Source organism: Phacochoerus africanus, chromosome 16 (genome assembly GCF_016906955.1).
Source record: "Phacochoerus africanus isolate WHEZ1 chromosome 16, ROS_Pafr_v1, whole genome shotgun sequence".
In the NCBI taxonomy this organism is placed as follows: Eukaryota; Metazoa; Chordata; class Mammalia; order Artiodactyla; family Suidae; genus Phacochoerus; species Phacochoerus africanus.
Window position 1 is genome coordinate 47,572,506 of NC_062559.1, and position 25,242 is coordinate 47,597,747.

General features: G+C 36.8%; 1 protein-coding gene across 6 annotated transcripts in view; it reads right to left on the reverse strand.

Moving 5' to 3' along the window:
* Positions 1-25,242, reverse strand: part of PALS2 (protein associated with LIN7 2, MAGUK p55 family member) — a 120,710-nt gene that overhangs the window by 43,792 nt on the left and 51,676 nt on the right. For 5 of the 6 annotated variants that reach the window (XM_047763410.1, XM_047763405.1, XM_047763409.1 and 2 more), the window contains exons 2-3: positions 23,591-23,709; positions 8,201-8,353 (exon numbers count right to left, since the gene is read on the reverse strand). In XM_047763410.1, the coding sequence (XP_047619366.1) occupies positions 8,201-8,353; positions 23,591-23,707 (270 nt within the window). In that variant the 5' untranslated portion in view covers positions 23,708-23,709. Of the gene's footprint in view, positions 1-8,200; positions 8,354-23,590; positions 23,713-25,242 lie in introns of all 6 variants that reach the window. The other variant, XM_047763406.1, reaches the window with a different exon arrangement.

Here is a 25,242-nt window from a genome sequence, read left to right on the forward strand (position 1 = left end):
TGGGTGGGCAGCCCATAAACTAGAAAATTATATGGCAGAGATTTTTGCACAAGAGTGAGTTCTGAGTCCCACATCAGGCTCCAGCCCAGGGGCCTGGCATCAGGAGGAGGAGCTCCCAGAGCATTTGGTCTTTTAAGGGTAGCAGGGCTTGGGTGCAGGAGTGCCACAAGACTGGGGCAAACAAGAGACTCAACTCTTGGAGGGTGCACACAAGGTTTTACGTGCACTGGGACACAGGGCAAAGCAGTGACTCCATAGTATCTTAGGCCAGACCTACCTGCAGGTCTTGAAGTGCCTCCTAGGGCAGTGGCTCATTGTGGGGGCAAGGACACTGACGGTGGAAGTCACAGGGAACCTTCACTGGTGTGAGCTCTCCTGGAGGTCACCATTTTGGCACTGAGACCTGTCCATACCTAACAGCCTGCAGGCTCCAGTGCTAAGACACCTCAAGGCAAATAACAAACAGGGTGGAAATGCAGCCACGCTGCTTAAAGTTGTCCTGAGCCCACAGTCTCCTCTAAATATGCCCCCTTAAACAGCCCTGCCCACCAGAGGGACAAGACCCAGCTCCACCCACCAGTGGGCAGGAATCAGTCCCACCCCAAAAGAAGCCTGCCAAAGCCCTTTGATAAAACCCACCCACTAGGGGGAAGACACCAATACAATCTTGTATCCTGCAGAACAGAGACTGCAAATGTTAGACAAAATGAGATGGCAAAAGAATATGTTCCAGACAAAGGAACAAGATAAATCCCCAGAAGAACTCAGTGAGGTGGAGATAGGCAATATACCCAAAAAAGAATTAAGAGAAATGATAGTAAAGATGATCTAATAACTCAGAAAAAGGATGTATATACAAACTGAGAAGACCCAAGAAACATTTAACAGGAAGTAAAAGATATAAAGAACAGAGTTGAACAATACAGTAACTGAAATGAAAAATACACTAGAAGGAATCAATGGCAGAATAAATGAAGTAGGAGAATGGATAAGTGAGCTGGAAGACAGAATGGTGGAAATCACTGCTGCAGAACAGATAAAGGACAAAGAATGAGAAGAAACGAGGACCATCTAAGAGACCTTTGGGACAACATTAAATGCACCATTATCTGCATTATAGGGGTCTGAGGAGAAGAGAGAAAGTGCCTAAGAAAATATTTTTAAGAGTTAATAGTTGAAAACTTCCCTAACATGAGAAAGAAAACACTCAAGTCCAGGAAGCACAGAGTCCCATACAGGATAAACCCAAGGAGGAACACACTGAAAAATTATTAATTAAATTAGCCAAAATTAAAGACAAAGAGAAATATATTAAAAGCAATAGGGAAAAGCAATAAACAACATAAAAGGGAATCCCCATAAGGCTATCAGCTAATTTTTCAGCAGAAACTCTGCAGGCCAGAAGAGGGTGGCATTGATGTATTTAAAGTAAAGAAAGGGAAAATCCTTTAAGAATATTACACCCAGCAAGGGCTCTTACTGAGGTTTGATGGAGAAATCAAAAGCTTGACAGACAAGCAAAAGCTAAAAGATTTCAGCACCACCAAACCAGCCCTACCTCAAATGCTAAAGGAACTTCCCTAGGGGGAAAAGAAAGGGCCACAACTAGAAACGAGACAATTATAAATGGGAAAACTCACCAGTAAAGGCAAACATACAGTAAAGGTAGAAAATCACCACCACACGAATATGATTATCAAAACTAGCAACCAAGAGGAGAGGAGAGTACCAATGCAGGATAATGGAAGTGCATTTGAAATTAAGTGACCAGCAACTTAAAATAATCTTGTGTGTAGGTATGCATGTGTGTGTGTGTGTATGTGTGTGTATATATACATGTGTATATATATACATATATATATATATATATAGAGAGAGAGAGAGAGAGAGAGAGAGACTGCTGTATCAAAATCTCATTGTATGTGCAAGCTAAAAACCTACAATAGATACACACACACAAAACAAAAAGCAATCCAAAGACAACCTAAAGACAGTCATCTAATCACAAGAGAACAAAAGAGGGAGAAAAAAGTTCACTATCAACAAATCCAAAACAACAAAATGGCAATAAGAATATACATATTGAGGAGTTCCCGTCGTGGCGCAGTGGTTAACGAATCTGACTAGGAACCATGAGGTTGCGGGTTCGGTCCCTGCCCTTGCTCAGTGGGTTAAGGATCCGGCGTTGCCGTGAGTTGTGGTGTAGGTTGCAGACGCGGCTCGGATCACGCGTTGCTGTGGCTCTGGCGTAGGCCGGTGGCTACAGCTCCGATTCAACCCCTAGCCTGGGAACCTCCATATGCCGCGGGAGCAGCCCAAGAAATAGCAACAACAACAACAACAACAAAAAAAAGCCAAAAGACAAAAAAAAAGAATCTACATATTGATAATTACCTTAGATATAAATGACTAAATGCTCCAACCAAAAGACAAAGCCTAGGTGAGTCGATATAAAAACAAGACCCATATAAATGCTGTCTTCAAGAGACCCACTTCAGATCTACCTAAAGTTTTCTTAAGTGTACATGGAACATTTTTCAGGACAAATCACACCCTGGGCCACAAGCCAAGCCTCAGTAAATTTATGAAAACTGAAATCATACCAAGCATCTTTTTCAACCACAACACTGTGAGATTAGAACTCAACTACAAGAAAAGAACTATAGAAAATACCAATACCTGAAGTCTAAACAATGTTACAAAAAAACAAAACAAAACAAAAACAAAAACCCAATGGATCACTGAAGAAATCAAAGAGGAAATCAAAAAATGCCTAGAAACAAATGAAAATACAATGATGTATCCTATGGGATACATTAAAAAAAGTTCTAAGAGGGAAATTTGAAACAATACAATGTTATTTGGAAACAAGAAAAATCTCAAATAAACAACCTTACACCTAAAGCAACTAGGAAAATAACAAAACCCAAAGTGAGTAGAAGGAAAAAAAATCATAAAGATTATAGCAGAAAAAAAAAGAAAAAGAAATGAAGAAAACAATAGAAAAGATCAGTAAAACTAAAAGTTCTTTGAAAAAATTGATACACCTTTAGACAGACTCATCAAGAACAAAAGGAAGAGGGCTCAAATCAATAAAATTAAAGATTAAAAAGGAAAGTTACAACTGACATCACAGAAATACAAAGGATAAGAGACTACTACAAGTAACTATGCTAATAGTTGAAGAAAAGGATAAATTCTTAAGACGCGTACAATCTTCCAAGACTGAACAAGAAATAGAAAATCTGAACAGACCAATCACAAGCACTGAAATTGAAACTGTGATTTAAAAACTTCCAGTGAACAAAAATCCAGGACCAGATGGCTTCACAGGCGAATTTTATTCACAGGTGCACATTCAGTTAAGAATTAACACTTATTTTTCTGAAACCCTTCCAAAAATTGCAGAGAAGGAGCACTCCCAAGCTCATTCTATGGAGCCACCATCACCCTGATAACAAAACCAAACAAAGAAAACACAAAAAAAGAAAATTATAGGATAATATCACCAATGAACATAGATGATAGGTGCAAAAACCCTCAACAAAACACTAGCAAACTAAATACAAGAATATATTCAGAGGATCATATACCATGATCAAGTGGGACTTATCCCAGGGATGCAAGGATTTTCCAATATCTGCAAATCAATCAATGTGATACACCACTTTAATAAACTGAAGAGTAAAAAAACCATATGATCATTAGATTCAAAAAAAGCTTTTGACAAAACTCAAAACTCATTTATGATTAAAAAAAAAAAAAACTCTCCAGAAAGATGGCATAGAAGGAGTCTATCAAAACATAATAGAGGCCATATATGACAAACCCATAGCTAATGTCATACTCAATGGTAAAAAGCTGAAAGCATTTCTACTAAGATCACAAACAAGATAAGGATGTCCATTCTTGCCACTTTTAGTCAACATAAGTTTGGAAGTTCTAGCCACGGCAATCAGAGAAGAAAGAGAAATAAAAGGAATTCAAATTTAAAAAAGTAAAACTGTCACTGTTCACAAATTGCATGATGTTATGCATAGAAAACCCAAAAGATGCTATCAGAAAACTACTAGAGCTCATCAGTTAATTTGGTAAAGTTTCAGGATACAAAATTAATACACAGAAATATCTTGCATTTCCATACAATAACAATGAAAGATCAGAAAGAGAAATTAAGCAAACAATCCCATTTACCACTGCATCAAAAAGAATAAAGTATCTAGGAATAAACCTTAATGAGGCAAAAGACCTGTAATCTGAAAACTCTAAGATGCTCCTGAAAGAAATTAAAAATGACACAAATGGAAAAACATATTCTTGGATACTACAAAGCTACAGTCATCAGAACAGAGTGGTAATGGCACAAAAACAAAAAACAGATCAATGGAATAGGACAGAAATCCCAGAAATAAACCCATGTACTTATAGTTAATTAATCTATGACAAAGGAGGCAAGAATACACAGTAGAGAAAAGGCAGTCCATTCAATAAATGGTGCTGGGAAATGAAATTTGAACATTCTCTAACACCATACACAAAAATAAACTCAAAATCAATTAAAGACCTAATTAAGCATAGACACTATGAAACTCTTAGAGGAAAATACAGGCAGAACACCCATTGGTATAAGTTGCAGCGAAACCTTTTTGGATATACCTCCTAGGGTAATGAAAATTAAAACAAACAAACAAACAAATGGGACCTAATTAAACTTAAAAGATTTTGCACAGCAAAGGAAATCATAAATATAATGAAAAGACAACCCAAAAAATGGTTGTTAGCAAACAAAATGATCACCAAGTTCATGCAGCTTGATATCAAAAAAACAAACAACCCAATCAAGAAATGAACAGAATATAAGAACAGACATATTTCTCCAAAGACAACAGACAAGTAGCCAAAAAGCACATACAAAGATGCTCAACATCCTTATCACAGTTATCATTAGAGAAATACAAATCAAAACTACAATGAGGTATCACCTCACACCAATCAGAATGGCCATCCCCCAAAAACCTATAATGCTGGCGAGGGTGTGGAGAAAAAGGAAACCCTCCTGCACTGTTGGTGGGGATGAAAATTGGTACAACTGCTGTGGAGAACAGTACGGAGGAGGAGGTTCCTTCCAAAACTAAAAATGCAATTACTGTATGATCCAGGGATCTGACTTATGGGCACATGTCTGGAGAAAACCACAACTCAAAAAGATACATGTTACCCATGTGTTGATTCCAACACTATTTATAACAGCCAAGGCATGGAAGCAACCTAAATGTCCACTGACAGGGGAGTGGATAAAAAAAGATGTGGTACATACATACAATGGAGTATTATTCAGCCATAAAAAGAAGAAAACAATGCCACTGCAGCAACATGGCTGGACCTAGAGATTATCATACTAAGTGAAATAAGTCAGACGAAGGTAAATAGCATATGACAACACATATACGGAATCTAATTTGAAAACGATACAAATGAACTTATTTACAAAACAGAAACAGACTCACAGATTTCAAAATCAATCTCATGGTTACCAAAGGGGAAGCATGGAGGAGAGGGATAAATTAGGTGTTTGAGATTAACACAGACACACTACTATATATAAAACAGAAAACCAACAACGATCTACTTAGAACACAGGGAATTCCACTCACTACTCTATAAAAACCTATATGGGAAAAATATCGGATAAAGAATGGATGTATGTATATATGACTTACATTATAAATCAACTATACTCCAATATAAAATAAAAATTAAAAAAAATAGTAGTGAGCCAACCAGGTATTGTAGACTAATTCATGTAGGATCACACTACTTCCGATGCATTGTAATTCCAACTAACTGACTTGAATCATCAATCTTTTTAGTAGAATTTCTGCTTATAAGAAATAGAAGGGAAAACTAAACAGGAAAAAAGCAGGAAAGCAACCAGATAAACCCAGGGAGCTGATTCTGCGGGATAATGGCTAGTCCCTTCAGTAGGTCAACATCACCAACAAGGAAGAAAAGGATGGTCCAACCTGATGCCACACATGGACCTAAGCGGAAAACTTGAATGTACAAACCAGCTATAAAGATTATTCTGGTGTCAAATAGAGATGTGGGAACATAGAATGTGTACTATGTGAGAGAGAGAGCGAACAAAATGGAAAATGGCAAATCAATAACTGAAAAAAAAAGGTTAAGTTACAAAATAGCTTGTGCAAGGTAATTTCAATCAGTAAAGAAAAAAATACGTACGTACATTTATACCTAGAAAAAATAAGGAGTACTGACGTTCCCACTGTGGTACAGTGGGTTAAGGATCGGGGGTTGTCTCTGGTGGCGTGGGCTTGATCCCTGGCCCAGGGCAGTGGGTTAAGGAGCGAGCTTTGCCACAGAGGTAGGGGCTTGGATTTATCCCTGGCCCAGGAATTTCCATACGCTATGGGTACAGCCAGAAAAGAAAAAAAAAATTATGGGGGAAAATATGGAAGATTATGCCCTATGATAGTACAGCAGTGATCTGGGTAGTAAAAACACAATGTTTTAATTTTTGTATTTTTACTTGCTATTTTCTAATTTTACATTTTATTAAGTTTTACGTACTTATACAAAAAATTAGCATGCTTGAAAAACTCTACTAAATGCTTCTGAAATATTTTAAACTTAATGCAGCCAGTTTCCTTAACACTGACATGTTCAAAACAGTTCTAGAGTACCTTATCTCAGCGGATGCCATCGACTGTCAGAAATCCTGTTCTTATCAACTTCCCACATTTTTCTTCTGCAGCTGTCACATGAAACCACTCACTAAGTCTTATTGATTTTACTGCTTAAATCCTCACATTTCCCACTATCTGTACTGCCATCAGGATTTCTTGCCTTGGTACAAAACCAGCTAGCTCCACAATCCGACCTCTCCCTACACAAGGTTTCCTAATGTGCTCAGGGTAAAGCCCAAATACCTTAGTATGCTTTATAAGGCTCAATTAACTGGCCTCTGCATAAAGGCACGTGTTTTTATTTTTTTGTACCTATGATACATAGTTATGAAAAAAAATCTCACCATAAATTTACCTAATTTTTGCAGTAACACTGTTAGAGTTTTTGAGAAAAGGCAAAGGGGTGCTGCCATTTGATTTTTAATGCAAAAATATACAGTGACAAGCAGGTGATACCATATTTTTCTATCCCAGGATCATTTATTGAACAGTCCATTCTTCCTCCACTAAAATATAATATTTTGGTCACAAATCAAGTTGTCTTTCGTCTGTGCATATATTTCTAGGATTTCTATTTTCTTCAAGTAATCAATTTTTCCAATAATGTCTCAATACCACACTGTCTTAATTACAGCTTTATAAGAAATCTCCTTCACCTCTTTCTCTTCTGAAATGGATTCTTCTTTGGTAAACTGATTAACTTCACTCACATAGACAAATGCTTAAATTGCACCTATTTTTTGTACCTAAGGAAACTAAGTTATGTCATAGTTCCTATGCTCATCAGCTTTCCTTTGCTCCAAGGTCATCAACCGCACCCTGGTCTTAGAAGCAATGCTGAAAATGTCTATGACTGGTCATAAGGAGGGCTGGGAACAGTGGCAGTGAGGAAGAAAAATCCACTATTACAGAGAGGAAGACATCTCCAGCATGTGGTCTGACGGTGAAGCATGGTTTTTGCTGTTTTTTGTTTTGTTTCGTTTTAACTACACAAAGAAAAATCTTTTTTTTTTTTTGTCTTTTTGCCTTTTCTTGAGCAGCTTCCGCGGCATATGGAGGTTCCCAGGCTAGGGGTCAAATCGGAGCTGTAGTCACCGGCCTACGCCAGAGCCACAGCAACTCGGGGATCCGAGCTGTGTCTGCGACCCACACCACAGCTCAAGGCAACGCCAGATCCTTAACCCACTAAGCAAAGCCAGGGATCGAACCCGCAACCTCATGGTTCCTAGTCAGATTCGTTAACCACTGAGCCACGACGGGAACTCCAGAAAAATCATTCTAGTGTATTTCTGCAACAGATACTATACATTTGTCTAGTATGTGTGTCTGTTTATGTAGTCCCGTTATATTAGGATACTAAAATATCTAAGTTGGAATTTATAAAATACAGCTCAACAATCTAAAAAAATCACTTTATGCTGAAACCTAACTACTAAGGGAGGAATTTTGGGAATACAGGGGACTTAGAAAGAGGAGTGATAAGCAAAGTTTACCTGGAAGTGAGGCTCTTTGAGTATACCAACCAGTTCTGCCACATTTTCATCCACATTTATTAGAGGAGTGATATCTTCAAGAATTTCATTAACTAATTCCAAGTTATTGTCACTAACGGCTTCTAGTTTTGAATCTTCTAGCCTCTCATGAGCCTGAAAAGACAATAGTATATTAAAGTAAAATCACATTGTTTTGCTCCAGACCACAATTCTGTTCTTGATTTGTTTCATTTTTAGAAAGTTTTAAAAGATACTACTTAAAGGTTTTATTCATGAAAACCAAATCTTTCAATCAGAGCTAACATATAGATTTCACAGTAAATGTTATCATGCAATACAATCTTGGCCTCTATTCCTACTCTAAAAGTAATGGAAAACTCAGTTTTGTAACTAAACCATGAAAAACCTGAATAGGCCAATGACAATTTTTCACATGTATTGTATTTCCTACCCAATAGAACTACCTAATGACTTTCTAGCCTGGGCTCAAACTCTAAACGACACTGTTTATGTTTTATTAAAATAATGATTAAGCATAGTGAAAATAAAAAATAGGAACATAATTATATGAATTACCATTAAAAAAATGAAAATCATTCTGAGGACCCTATAATCCTAAAATTACCATTTTCCAATTTTGAGAATTCAGCAAAAGTCAATTCAGGAAAGGCAGCTCTTGAACTGAACCTTGAAGGACCATATGATTTCATTAGGGGAATGATCCCTCCATCTACATCTGAAGCTGCTCTTTTTTTTTTAAATCTCAGAATCTTTTCCACAGAAAATGGGAGTTCCCATAATGGCTCAGGGGAAACGAATCTGACTTGTATCCATGAGGACACAGGTTCAATCCCTGGCCTCGCTCAGTGGGTTAACGATCTGGTGTTGTTGTGAGCTGTGGTGTAGGTTGCAGATGTGGCTTGGATCCCAAGTTGCTGTGGCTGTGGTGTAGGCTGGCAGCTATTACTCTGATTCAGTCCCTAGACAGGGAACGTCCATATGCCATGGGTGTGGCCCTAAAAGGACAAAAAAAAAAAAAAAAAAAAGAATCCACAGAAAATGAACCATGAATCACACTGCCATAGGAAATAAGTAGTTCTAATTATCTTTTAACCATGGGAGTAAAGCAGAATTTTAAATTCAAACTTAGAATGAACTCCATTAGTCTCCATCTTTTAGATGTTGTTTTTCTGATAAATGGTTGCTGACTGATTTTGAAGATATGCAAAGCATAATTATAAAGATTTAATTTATACATGATATCATGTAAAATGATAAACCTTACACTTAACATTTTAAGATTCAGTTCTGCAATGAAGAAAAAAACAAATTTCAAGTAATAGAATCAGACTTAAGATGCCTATTTCTGCCTGAGAGTGGATCCTTCAGAGTTTAAATACACCTAATAATTTTAAAAACTTACTTTTTAATTTAAATATATCTTTCCAGATAATTCACAAGAATTAAATAAATTTAAGTGGGGGGGCTATATATCAACAATATTTTAAAGAAACATCTTAGAAGAAGAAATTTTAAGTTACATGAAATAAACTGATAAACTGTAACTGTTATGAAACAAAGGAAAATGTCAAAAGACCAAATGTAATTTAAAAAGAGGAATGAGTTTCTACTTTCTATTGGATTTAGATGAGAAAAAAAAAATTAAGGGAGTTCCCATCATGGTTCAGCGGTTGGCATAGATCAACAGACGCAGCTGTGGCCTAGGTCCCAGATGCGGCTCAGATCTGGATTGCTGTGGTTGTGGCAGGGGCCAGCGGCTATAGCTCTGATTGGACCCTTGGCCTGGGAACCTCCATATGCCATGGGTGCGACCCTAAAAAGACAAAAAAGACATTAAAAAAAAAAAAAGAAAAAATTAAGAAGAGTAGAGAATGCCACAAAGAATGAGAACAGGTAAATCTGCGATTTTCTCTTTTCTTTTTCTTTTCCCTTTTTTTTTTTTTTCTTTTTTGCTTTTTAGGGCCACACCTGCAGTATATGGAAGTTCCGAGGCTAGGGGTCTAAATAGAGCTGTAGCTGCTGGCCTACACCACAGCCACAGCAACTCAGGATCCAAACTGTGTCTGTGACCTACAGCATAGCTCATGGCAACGCTGGATCCTTAACTCACTGAGCGAGGCCAGGGAGCAAACCCACATCCTCATGGATACTAGCCAGGTTTGTAACCTGCAGAGCAACAATGGGAACTCCTGTAATTTTCTTCAAGTATAACAGAAGCGTGATAAAGACAAGATTGTGAGGAAACTCAACACATATTATAAATGATCACCACTGGGGGAAAAATAATGTACACAATTACTTAACTCTTACAAAACAAGCTAGAACTGCTAATTGTTTTAATACAAATATTTGTTAACACATATCTAATTTAGTATTGTTAACCTTGCGAATACTCTTAGTACTCTTAAGATAAGAAAGTTCATTTTAAAAAGAGAAAAGAATTTTAACATTCATTGAGGGTTTTTGCTTTGTGCCGCAAACCTCATCCTCAGTGCAGTAGAGAGGGGCCGTTGTACTCAGTGAAGGAAGGCATGTTGTTATCATCCTCATCCGAGAGACACAGACACTAGTTTTATAAAATGAGACAAAGTGATTTCGAGTTCATACTACTGGTGTGGCCACGTCAGGCAGTCGAACATGAAGGCCTGTGCTCTTAGCTACCAGCATGTTCAACTTTATCATTACATAGCTACTCTATCATCATTTTGCAGTTAATTATTTAATCTAAAATATTGTGCATTATTCTCACTCATTTAAATGTGTGCGATATACGCTCTCACATATGATATATGCTCTCACTGACTGAGCTGTTGCTTCCTAGAATGGCTCTTCCAGTCTAGAGGTATTAAGCAACATGTGACGTTATACTCCTCTGGTTCACAATGCCACCCACTCTTTCAAGCTTCACGCATTCGGTCAAAGAAAGAACTATGAAGAGCCCTTGTTTCTCCAGGGAACAGATAATGATTGGCTAAAACCTTTCGGGTACTAAGCCAATACATAGTCTACAACATCCTATGTTACATGATATATAGTAACAATACCTTAAACACTGGTAGTCTTTGATTCAAGTCTTTGGGACAAGCAAAGGAACAGAAGTGGTCACTGACTTGACGTTAACACGGCTCCCTTCTTCTCTATGTTTACCTGCCTCACTGCTCCCAAATTGGGAGAGGACAGGACGGAATGTGGGGAGACCAATGGCAAGAGAGAGAGAGAGGAAGTCAAGGGGAGGGCAGAATTATGCTATAAAAACAAACATACCTGAAGGTTTTTGCAGAATGGTTCACTGTATAAAAAAATGTCACCACACAATACAGAAATCTCAGAGGAAACCTACTCAGGTCCATATTTGTTAACATGTAACTTCTTAAGTTCTAGGATAATGTGAAAGAAGTTGGGACCTCTATTCACTTTAAAGTCAAAATTTATGTAGTAGCTTTCAAGAGGCAAGTACCAACTTAAATTTAACTAATCAAACAAACATAAAAGACAAAGGAAATGCTGAAAACTGACCAGAGAAACAGATGACTCACATGCTATTTGAACAAACGGGTCTTGTTTCCTTTAAGAAAAAGCATTATTAAAAGGCTAGCACAACTCAGTAGAAATGTACTGCACTTGCTACGAGTGCTTGGAAGAAGATGCCATGACTGGCTGTGTAGAACACTTGGAGTTGATACAAATATAGCCTGGCCTTCATGTGGGTACAGTTCTGAGAATCCTATTCACCCCTGCACCTTAGAAAACTCAACTGCAAAGAAGAAAAGCTTTTTTCAAAACTTCTGGGTATTTTATCAAAGCACAATTCAATCATCCTTGCAAACCAAAAAAATTATTTTTAAGCAAAACTCATTCACTGTATCTAAAGTGACACATGCTATTACTAGTAAAGGTAACGGTATTATTATGTGTTGTGACTAACCTTATCTTTCTTCCTTAAAAACAAAAATATAAATTTTGTGTCTATCCTCTTAGAAGATGGCTAAGTATGTACTAGTTACACATCAAATAGTTCCTGAAAAAGCTGGTGTATAAATGAGAAATAAGATTGACTGTGGTCAAGAGACAGCCTCTTTTTTTAGAGACTTCTGAACAAAAAGATTAAGAGAAGTCCACAAATAATTAAAAATAAATAAGAATTTGAGCAGAAAGAAGAAACTAGAGACAATGGAGAATTCAACTTTTATTTTGCTTCTGCACAATGATATCAAAAAGGATGAGATTTGGAGTTCCCGTCGTGGCTCAGTGGTTAACGAATCTGACTAGGAACGATGAGGTTGTGGGTTCGATCCCTGGCCTCACTCAGTGGGTTAAGGATCTGGCGTTGCCATGAGCTGTGGTGTAGGTCACCGATGCAGCTCGGATCCTGTGCTGCTGTGGATGTGGTGCAGGCTGGCAGGTGCACCTCCGATTTGACCCATAGTCTGGGAACCTCCAAATGCCACAGGTATGGCACTAAAAAGCAAAAAATAAATAAATAAATAAAAAATAAAACTACAATGAAATGCTTTTTGTCCTTAAGAGATCAGCAAGGATAAAAATTACGGTAACATATTAGGTTGGTGAGAATATAGCAGAAGACAGGCACTCCTGCACATTTTTTTCTGGTGCAAACTAGTGAGCAATTTGACTATATCTATCAAAATCACAATGATTTTTTTAAGACCTATCCTGGAGATATACATATAAGTAGTCAGACTGCACATTAGAGCATGACTTCCGAGGGGAAAAATCCATCTAAATATGTATCAGAAGTTTACTAAAAAATTTTTGGTGTATTTATACAATGGAATATTATGCTACTTTTAAAGAGAATGAAGATTCTCTATAGGTACTAATAAGGAATCATATGCAAAAAAAACCCCCCAAAAAAACCAAGATTTAGAATAGAGAGTATAAACCCACAGCTACTACTATATTTAGTAGTGGTATTATTACATTTATTTTTTATTTTTTTCTTTTTTTGGTCTTTTTTGCTATTTCTTGGGCCGCTCCCACAGCATATGGAGGTTCCCAGGCTAGGGGTCTAATCGGAGCTGTAGCCACTGGCCTATGCCAGAGCCACAGCAACGCAGGATCTGAGCCGTGTCTGCAACCTCCACCACAGCTCACGGCAACGCCGGATCGTTAACCCACCGAGCAAGGGCAGGGCAGGGACCGAACCCGCAACCTCATGGTTCCTAGTTGGATTCGTTAACCACTGTGCCACGACAGGAACTCCTACATTTAACACATACTCTTCCCCTAAGATTGGGAACGAGATAAGGATGTCTGCTCTCATCATTCTAGTCAACATTTGTATTAAAAGTTTTACCCAGGACAATTAGTCAAGAAAAATTCAATAAAAGGCATTCAAATTGGAAAGAAAGATGTAAAACTATCTTTCTTCATAGATTTGTATTTAGAAAATCCTAAGGAATCCACTAAAAAAAATTTGAACCAATAAACAAGTTCAGCAAGACTGTGAGAAAACCAAGATGTAAAAATCGATCATACTATATACTAGCAATCAACAATCTGAAAACGAAATTGAGAAAATAATTCCATTCATAATAGCACTGAAAAAAAAAATACTTAAGAGTAAATGTAACCAAAGTGCAAAACTCATACTCTGAAAACTACACAACACTGTTGAAAGAAATTAAAGATTTAAATAAATGAGAAATCATTTCATGTTCATGGACATGAACATTGTCTGAAGACAATGTTGTTAAGACAGCAACACTCCCTAGAATGGTCTACAGATTCAATACAATGTCTACTGGAATCCCAGCAGAGTTCTTTGTAGAAACTGACGAGCTGATTCTAAAATTTGTATAGAATTGCAAGGGTTCCAGAACAATCAAAACAATCCCGAAAAAGAACAAAGTAGGAGGATTCAAATCTTTGGATTTCAAAACTTACTACAAAGCTGCAGTAATCAAAAGAGTGGATTCTGGCATAAAGACAGATGTACAGACCAAAACAACAGCATTCAGAAATAAATTTTCACATATGTGGTCTAATCATTTTTGACAAGGATGCCAAATGGGGCCCAGAAAGCTAGATATTCACATACAGAAGAATGTAATTGGACCTTTATCTAATACTATAGTAAATAAAAAAAAAAAAACAACAACAACTCACAATGGATCAAAGACCTAAATGTAAGACCTAAAACTATAAAACTATTAGAAGAAAAAAGCAAAAGCTTCACAGTTCTGGATTAGGCAGATTTCTTGGCTATGACACCAAAGGCAAAGGCAACAAAAGAAAAAATAGGTCAAATGGATTTCCTGAAAATTAAAAAAAAAAAAAAATATGTGTACCAAAAGATGATATCAAGAGTAAAAAGGTGGGAGTTCCTTCCATGGTACAGAGTGTTAAGAATCTAACTGCAGTGGATTGGGTTGCTAGGGGGTACAGATTCAATCCCCGATTTAGGGCAGTGGGTTAAAGGATCTGGCATTGCCATAGCTGCAGCATAAGCCGCAGCTGCAGCTCAGATTCAACCCCTGGCCCAGGATCTTCCATGTGCTGTGGGTACAGCCAGTTTAAAAAAAAAAAAAAAGTAAAAATGCAACCAACAGAATAGGAAAAATATTTGCAATCATGTATCTGATCAGAGATTGAATAGCTAGTATATATAGGGAACTTCTAACATTCAACACACACAAAACCTGATTCAAAAATGGGCAAATAATATAAACAGCTATTTCTCCAAAAATATTCAAATGGCCAGTAAGCACATGAAAAAAATCAGTGACCCTCAAGATATATCAACAGAAATCTTCCATACTGAAATCAAAGAGAAAAAGGAATGAAACAAATGGAACAGAATATCTAAAGACTGTGGGACAACATCAAAAGGTGTAAGATACACATGATGGGAATACTGGTAGAAGAAAGAGAAATAGGAGTTCCCGTCGTGGCGCAGTGGTTAACGAATCCGACTAGGAACCATGAGGTGGCAGGTTCGGTCCCTGCCCTTGCTCAGTGGGTTAACGATCCGGTGTTGCCGTGAGCTGTGGTGTAGGTTGCAGACGCGGCTCGGATCCCACGTTGCTGTGGCTCTGGCATAGGCCGGTGGCTACAGCTCGGATTGGACCCCTAGCCTGGGAACCTCCATATGCTGCGGGATCGGCCCAAGAAATAGCAACAACAACAACAACAACGACGACGACAAAAAAAAAAAAAAAAGAAAGAGAAATAAAGAGAAGAATATTTGAGGCTATAATGACAGAATTTTCAAAAATTAATGACAGGTACCAATCTACAAATTCAGGAATCTGGAGAGATCACCAAAAAATCTATAGTTAGCCATATCATCCTCAAACTGCAAAAATCAAAGACAAAATCTTGAAAGAAACCAAAAATCTTACCTATAAAAGAGCAAGTATAAGAATTACAGAGGACTTCTCTCCAAAAATTATGTAAGCAAGAAGAGGGTGGAGTGAAATACTTAATAGAAAGAAAAAACAAACCCAAAAACTACCAGTCAATTTTAACTATACAGTCAAATTATCCCTCAAAAGTGAAGGAGAAATACTTTGTCAAACAAAAGTTGAGTGAATTTGTTCCTAGTAGACCTGCCTTGAAAACTACAATAGAAGAGGTTCTTCTGAAAGAGGAAAGTAATATAGATCCAAATCTCATATCTCCATTAAAAAAAAAAAAAAAAAGGCAGTAGAGAAAAAATGAAGGTAAAATAAAATCTTTGAAAAACTCTTAATTGATGTAATAGACAACTGTTCGAAAATAACAGCAACAATGTATTTGGTGATTATAGCTTATGCATAAATGAAATGACTGACAACAATGTTATAAGGGAGAGACTGGAAATACTCTAAGGTAGTTACTTCACAGGTAGTAATATGGTGAAGCTAATAAGTGAGGTAATATAGCGTTATTTGAAAGTGGACTTAGTTGCAAATGTATATTGCAAAATCAAGGGGAAACCTTGATTTATACTTAAAAATATCCTAATTTTTTAAAGTATAAATTACAAGAGGAGAAAAAGTGAAATCATATAAAAAATTAAAACAAAGATGGCAGAAAATGAGTGGAAGACCAACCCAAACAAACAATAAGAAAATGAGACTCGCGTATATGTTATCCATAAGAAATCCACCTTAAATATAAAGACGCAGGTAGACTGGGAGTTCTCGTTGTGGCACAGCAGAAATGAATCTGACTAGAATCCATCGGTATGTGGGTTCTACCCCTGGCCTTGCTCAGTGGATTGGGGATCTGGTGTTGCTGTGAACTGTTATATAGGTTGCAGAGGAGGCTCGGATCCTGTGTTGCTATGCCTGTGGTGTAGGCTGGCAGCTGTAGCTCTGATTCTACCTCTAGCCTGGATACTTCCATATGCCGCAAGTGCAGCTCTAAAAAAAAAGAAAAAAAAGGACACAGGTATATTAAAGGTAAAGATAATGAGGAAGATGAACCATGCTAACATGAATCAAAAGAAAGCTGGAGTAGCTACATTAATTTCAGATGGAGCAATCTTTAGAGCAAGGAAAATGATCATGAATAAAAGAGAAGCATTACATGATAAAGGAGATATATAACAATTCATAATGTATATGCATCTAACAAGAGGGCATCAAAATATGTGAAGCAAAATTTGAGAGAACTTCCAAAGAGAAATAGATTAATTCACTATTGTAGATGGAGGCCTCAATACTCCTCAATCAGCAACTGACAGATCCAGAAGGCAGAAAATCAGTAAGGACAGAGTTGAACTGAATAACACACCATCAATCAACTACAACAACAGCAGACTGCACATTCTTCTTAAGCTCACATGGAACATTCACCAAGACTGACCACAGTATGGGCCATAAAACACATTTTAACAAGTTTATAAGAATAAAGATTACATAAAGTACGATAAAAAAAAATCCCAGCTATCTTAGCTGGAGACAAACCAACACACTTCTAAATAAGACATGAGTCAAAGAAGAAATCTCAGGAGAAATTAAGAGAAAAAAAAAAAAACCTGAACTAAATGAAAATACAACTTATAAAATTTTGTGGGATGCAGTGAAAGCAGTATTTAAAGGGAAATTTATAGCACTGAAAACATATTTAAGAAGATATAAAATCAGGGAGTTCCCGTCATGGCGCAGTGGTTAATGAATCCGACTAGGAACCATGAGGTTGCGGGTTCGGTCCCTGCCCTTGCTCAGTGGGTTAACGATCCGGCGTTGCCGTGAGCTGTGGTGTAGGTTGTAGACGCGGCTCGGATCCCACGTTGCTGTGGCTCTGGCGTAGGCCGGTGGCTGCAGTTCGGATTTGACCCCTAGCCTGGGAACCTCCATGTGCCGCGGGAGCGGCCCAAGAAATAGCAACAACAACAACAACAACAACAACAACAACAAAAAAGAAGATATAAAATCAATAATCTAAACTTTTACCTTAGGAAATTCAAGATAGAAGATCAAATTAAATCCACATTAAATAAAAAAGAAATAAAGTTTAGAGCAGAAATCAATGTAACTGAAAATTACAAAGAAACCAAATGCAAGTTCTTTGAAAAGATCAATAAAATTAATAAACCTAATATCAACTCAACTAAGAAAAAAAGAAAACATGAATTTACTAACATCAGAAATGAAAGATAGGTCATCACTACTGTTGTCATGGCTAATAAAGGAATGGTATGAATAATTCTATCCACATAAATTTGATAACCTAGATGAAATAGACCACCAAACATTTAAAGAAGAAATTATACCAACTCTTTAAAATTTCTTCCAGAAGGCAAAGGAAACACTTCCTAGCTCAATATCTAAGGGCCAGCATTACTCTAATACCAAAATCAGAAAAGACATTACATGTTATTATACATCTGTCAAAACCCATAGACTACACAACAAAAAAAGTAAACCCGAATGTAAATTATGGGCTTCAGTTAATAACATTTTAGGTTTATAGAAAAACCGAGGAGAAAGTACAGAGAATTCCCATATACCTGCCCCCGCCCCCCATCCTAGTTTCCCATACTCAGATCTTGTACCAATATGATTAATTAATGAGCTAATATTGATAATCATTATTAACTAAAACCTAGAGTTTACATGTCCATGGATTTTGACTCTTGTGTTGTACAGTTCCAGTGGTTTTGAAAAGTGCACCATGTCAATGGTACACTTTTACAGTATCATACAGAACAGTTTAACTGCCCTAAAAATGCCTGTACTCCACCTATTCAGCCCTCCTTTGTACTCCCCCAAACCCTGGCAACTACTGATTTTTTGGGTACTCTCCCTGTAGTTTTTGCCTTTTCCAGAATGCCATATAGTTGGAATTATAGTGTGTAGCCTTTTCAGACTGGCTTCTTTCACTTAGCAATAAGCAGTGAAGGCTCTTCCATGTCTTTTCACGGCACTACAGCTCATTTCTTTTATTTGTATGGATGTACCACACTGTGTTTATCCATGCACCTATTGAAGGGCATCTTGATGGCCTCCAAGTTTTAGAGATTATGAATAAGGCTATTTCATGCATAGGTTTTTGTGTGGACACAAATTATCAATTCTCTTGGGCAAATGTCAAGAGGCACAATCACCCAGTTGTATGGTAACACTATGTTTACCTTCTAAGAAATTGCCAGACTGCCTTCCAAAGTAGTTGTACCATTTTGCATTGCTACCAGCAATAAATGAGCGACTTCCTTTTCAGGATATACGTTCTGCAAATATTTTCTTCCAGTCTGTAGCTCACCTTTTCATTTTCTTAATGGTTTCTTTTGAAGAGGAAATGGAATTAATCAAACTTTTTATTATCTCTCATGCTTTTTATGTCTAAGAAGTCTTTCTCTAATCCAGAGTCACATGGAGTTTTAACCTTATGTGTACTTTTAAAATTTTTATACCTCTTATTTTTAGATCAATGATCTATTTTTAGCTAATTTTTGCATTTGAGGAAAAAAGATGTTCATTTTTTTTGCATATGAGTATTCAATTGTTTCAGCAACATTTATTGAAAAGACTATTATTTCTTCATTGAATTATCATAGCACTTAACAAAAAGCAGTCGACCATATGTGTGGTAGTCTTTTTCTGGACTCTATTCTGTGCCATTGGTCTATATGCTCACGCTATATTGTCTTCATTACTAGAGGGTTGTAGCTAAATCCTTGAAATCAGGTTGTGGCAGACACCAAATTCTGTTCTTTTCAAAATTGTTTGTCTGGTCTAGGCCTTTTATAAATTTCAGTATCATCTTGTTGGCCTGAAATTTTGACTGGGATTATACTGAATCTACAGCTCAGTTTGCAAAGAATCAACATTTCAAGATTATTGAGCCTTCAAGTGCCTTCATTTACGTATGTCTGTATGCCTTTAATTTCAGCGATGGCTTTTAGTTTTGAGTGCCTAGGTATTGCACATATTTTGTTAAATGTATCCCTAATTAAACTATAATTTCCAATTACTCATTGATAGTATATGAAAATAAACTGATTTACACAGATTAATGTTTTACCATGTGTCCTTGCTAAACTCACTTACTAGAGGTTGTTTTGTTATGTTTTGTTTCTTTTGGTACATTCTTTTTTGTTGTAGTTGTCTTTTGTCTTTTTTTAGGGCTGCACCCACAGCATATGGAGGTTACCAGGTTAGGGGTCCAACTGAAGCTGTAGCTGCTGGCCTATGCCACAGCCACTTGGAATCCGAGCTGAGTCTGCGACCTACACCACAGCTCATGCCAATGACAGATCCTTAACCCGCTGAGCGAGGCCAGGGATTGAATCTGCATCCCCATGGGTTTGTTACCACTGAGCCACAAGGAGAACTCCTGATAGAATTTCCTTTTGAAGCCATCTAGGCTGGAGCTCCAGGTTTTAAATGGTAAATACTCAATTATAAAAGACGGATTAAAAAAAAAACAAACCCAAAACTGATAGAGCACTATTCAGGTTATCTTTTCTTATGTTTCAGTTGTTTGTGTCTTTCAAGAAATTTGCTGCTTCTAGTTATCATGTTTACTGCCACGAAGTTGTTCCTATTTCTTATTATTCTTGCACTGTTGGATTTGTAGCAATGTCCTCTTATTTCTGATACTGACAATCTGTGTCCAGCTAGAGGTTTACCAATTTTATTAACTATTTAAAGTTAATAGCCAAATATTTATTATTTGGATATTTATTAACATATTCAAAGTTCACATATTTCATGTATAAACATGCTATAAATGCCATCAGGCATTATTATTTCATCTTAAAATCAGTATTATTTTATATTTACTAATATTCCCTTTCCTTTGTCATTCTGCATATCTTGAGTAAATAGAGATAATTTCTCTCAAATTTTATCTAAAAAGAAAATTTTTATTGTGCTTTCATTTCTGAAGGCTGCTTTTGCTCAAAAGGGAATTTGAGGTTGGGCAGTGTTTTTCTTTGGGTATTTTAACGACCTCAGTTCACTGTGTTTTGACGTTCATGGTTCCCGTTTTATTGCTAACCATTACTCTTACTGTTTCTCCCTAAAGGTAATGAATGTGTCTGTCTTCTCCAGTTGCTTTACAAATTTTCACTGTATCTCTGATTTGCAGGAGTTTGACTATACATGATATCCAAGGAATTTTTTTTTTTTTTGTATTTTCCCTGCTGGGGGTTCACTTGGCTTCTTGAATCTATCAGTTGACGTTGTTCTTCAGTTTTTTGTGTGTTTTGTTTTTTTTGTTTTGTTTTGTTTGCTTTTTCGGGCTGCACATGTGGCATATGCAAGTTCCAAGGCTAGGGGTGGAATTGGAGCTGCAGCTGCCAGCCTACACCACGGCCACAGCAATGCCAGATCCAAGCCGTGCCTGCAACCTACACCACAGCTCAGGGCAACATGGGATTGAACCTGTGTCCTCATGGATGCTAGTCAGGTTTGTTACCATTGAGCCACAATGGGTACTCCTATTCATTAGTTTAGAAAATTCTCAGCCACTGCATCTTCAACTATTTCTTCTGCCCCATGCCCCCCCTTCTCCTCTCTGGCATATTAAGTACATGTGTATTTAATCTTTTGAGTATGCCTCACATATTGTCTTTGCCATATATGCTCTTCTGTGAATTTCAGTGACCTGTCTTCAAATTCACTTATCTGCTATGTTTAGTCTTCTATTAAAGGCATCAAATGAGCTTTTAACCAGATATTACATTTGAGTCCTCGAATAACCATCTATTGTTTTTGACTCTCATTTTCTAGCAATATGTAAATGCCTTCATTTCTCCCTCCTTTCTCCCATTAAAATATATTTAAAAACTTTTGTTTATAAACTTTAAAAAAAGGGTCATTTACGGCACTGCCGTTTTTCTCATGATTATCAGTTACATGCCCCTGCCTCGCCACAGGTCTAGCACTATATGCCTCGTTGTTTCCTTGGCAATTTATCTGTTGTTCCCCTGACTTGTACTGGGGGTGTGAGTTCTGCTGTGACTTAATATCTCTTTCTTAGAAGTGGAATCCTCCCCTCCCCTCCTGGGATTTCTTTACCTTCGATGCAAGTATACCCACTACCATTACTTCTGTTTATTGAGAAACTGCTTGAATGTTGGATATTCTTGCGTTATTATGTTCCTAATTTCATCACTGGAAGATTACAGTAGCACTTCAGCTGCTCAAAAGTCATCCAGCCATTTCACTTGTTAAGAATAATGAACAAGACGATACTCTCAAAGACCAACGTCAATGACACAAAGGCCAATAATTTTTTACCCACAGAAATACACAGAGACACAGACAATGTGAGCTGTGGTAGAAAGAGCACAAAATCTGAAGAAAGAATACCTGGCCTAAATATCATTTGTTATTTATAGCAAAGTAACCTTAGGCAAGTAATTTTTCTATTTTCAATCTTAGTTTTCCATTCTCTAGTGTAAACTGCACCAATGCTTTCTTAGGACAACAGAAATAAAAGAAAAATAAACAAATGGGACATAATCAACTTACAAGCTTTTGCACAGCAAAGGAAACCATAAACAAAACGAAAAGACAACCTAAGGACTGTAAGATAATACTTAAAAATGATGCAATCAACAAGGGCTTAATTTCCAAAGTATACGAGCAGCTTATACAACTCAAAAAATAAATAAATGAAAATAAAACTTAATCAGAAAATGCATATAGGACCTAAATAGACATTTCTCTAAAGAAGACAAACAGATGGCCAATGAGCACATGAAAAGATGCTCAACGTTGCTAATTATTAGAGAAATGCAAATCAAAATTACAATGAGGTATCACCTCACACCAGTCAGAATGGCTATGGTGAAAAAGTGTACAAATAAATGCTGGAGAGGGAACCCTCCTACACCGTCGGTGGGAATGTAAATTGGTGCAGCCACTATGGAAAACAGTTAGGAGCTTCCTAAAAAACCAGAGCTGACACATAATCCATCAATTCTACTCCCGGGCATATATCCGGACAAAACTAAAATTCGGAAAGATACTATGCATCCAATGTTCACTGCAGCACTATGTGCAATGGCCAAGACATAGAAACAACTTAAATGTCCATCAACAGATGAATGGATTAAGAAGATGTGGTAAATATACATGATGGAATATTACTCAGCCATGAAAAAGAGTGAAATAATTCCATTTGCAGCAACATGGATATGGACCTAGAGATTATTATACTAAGCGAAGTAAGTCAGAAAGACCAATACCACATAATATTGCATATATTCTGAATCCAAATGTGACACAAATGAACTCATTTATGAAACAGAAACAGACTCACAGACATAAAAAACAAAACTACGGTTACCAAAAGGGAAAGAGGGATAGATTAGGAGTTTGAGATTAGCAGATACAAACTGCTATATATAAAGTATATAAATAACAAGGTCCTACTGTATAGCACAGAGAACTGTATTCAATATCCTAAAATAAACCACGATGGAAAAGAATATGAAAAAGAAACACAATGTTTGATGTTTGTCTTTATTTGTTTATGGATGAATTAAAAAGATTATGACAGAGTTGATTATGGAAATGGACTCAAAATATAGGGTTATCAAGAAAAAAAGATTTCAAAAGGCACTAGATACAGGAAGTCGAGAACTGAAATGAAAAACAGGTACATGATCCAACACAAAAGAAGTATCTTGCTGTCACTGAAAGTGGAGATAGGACCAGCATATTTTTCACATATTTCCATTATGATTTGACTCTTCAGTTATTATTCCTCTAAAGCTTTAAAGTCACCACAGAAAAGGCAAAAGTGGTCTAATATTTGTGTATACTAAGATTTCATTAGTTGGTAACTTATTTGGTAAACCAAGCCTAAGGCATGCCAACTAGGTTCTAAAACAGTAATCTGAAAATACCCCTATATAAATGATTTAAAAAATAATTTAGTTATCTTATGAAGAAACCAAATTACCTTAGCAAGTGATTTTACAATAGGATTCTCCATAATCCCCTTGAGGAAAATTAGGTCTATTTCTTCTGCTCCAGTAGATGAGGGCAGCTCCGTAAGATTATCCAACACTTGCTGCATTGCTGCTGAGATAAAAGCAATATTAAAAAAAAAAAAACCTTTCGATTTCAAGCTATTATGAAATATGATTATAAAAGACATTAACAACACTTTTGAAAAAATAACATTAAAAAAACTGAATGGTATAAGCTTCCAATTGATTTCCCATGAATTAGCAGTAGGACAGGTTTTTAAATGCAATTTGGGCTACATCAGACTATCTTATACATATTTAGTACCTTAATAATTGCTTTTTTATTTTTCAAATTTAAAAACATTACTCAAGAAAAAAATATGAAACTGTAATAGATCAATAAAAAAAAAGTAAAGAGATTGGATTAGGTAATCAGGAAACTTCCTTCCAACAAGCCCAGAACCAGATGATTTCACTGGCGAATTCTATTAAAGAAAAACTAAAACCATTACTTCACAACTCTTCCAAAAAAAAGTAGAAGAGGAAGGAACACTTCCCAACTGTTCCATGAGATTTTGACACTAAATCCAGACAAAGACATCATAAGAAAACTACAGCCAAAATCCTTTATAAATACAGTTGCAAAAATCTTTAACAAAACACCAGCAAACCGAATCCAGCAACATATGAAGAGGATTGTACACAATGACCAAGTACAATTTATTTCAGGAATGCAAGAGCTGTTCATCAACACATGATAATCATGCACTACATTATATTAACAGAACAAAACAACAGGCACAGAAAAAGCATTTGACAAAATCCAATACCCCTTCATGATCGGGAAAAAAAAAATTTTCAACTAAGAATAGAAGGGATGGGCATCTATCCGGACAAAACTCTACTTAAAAGAGACACGTGCACCCACATGTTCATTGCAGCACTATTCACAATAGCCAGGACATGGAAACAACCCAAATGTCCATCGACAGATGATTGGATTCGGAAGAGGTGGTATATATACACAATGGAATACTACTCAGCCATCAAAAAGAATGACGTAATGCCATTTGCAGCAACATGGATGGAACTAGAGAATCTCATACTGAGTGAAATGAGCCAGAAAGACAAAGACAAATACCACATGATATCACTCATAACTGGAATCTAATATCCAGCACAAATGAACATCTCCTTAGAAAAGAAAATCATGGACTTGGAGAAGAGACTTGTGGCTGCCTGATGGGAGGGGGAGGGAGTGGGAGGGATCGGGAGCTTGGGCTTATCAGACACAACTTAGAATAGATTTACAAGGAGATCCTGCTGAATAGCACTGAGAACTTTGTCTAGATACTCATGTTGCAACAGAAGAAAGGCTGGGGGAAAAATGTAATTGTAATGTATACATGTAAGGATAACCTGACCCCCTTGCTGTACAGTAGGAAAAAAAAAAAAAAAAAAAAAAGAATAGAAGGGAAATTTCCTTAAGGGCATCAATGAAAAACCCAAAGCTAATACCATACTTAATGGTGAAAGACTGGATGCTTTCCCAAAGATGAGGAACAAGGCAAGGATGTCTACTCTTGCCATTTCTTTCTTCTTCTTTTTTTTTTAGGGCTGCACCCATGGCATATGGAGGTTC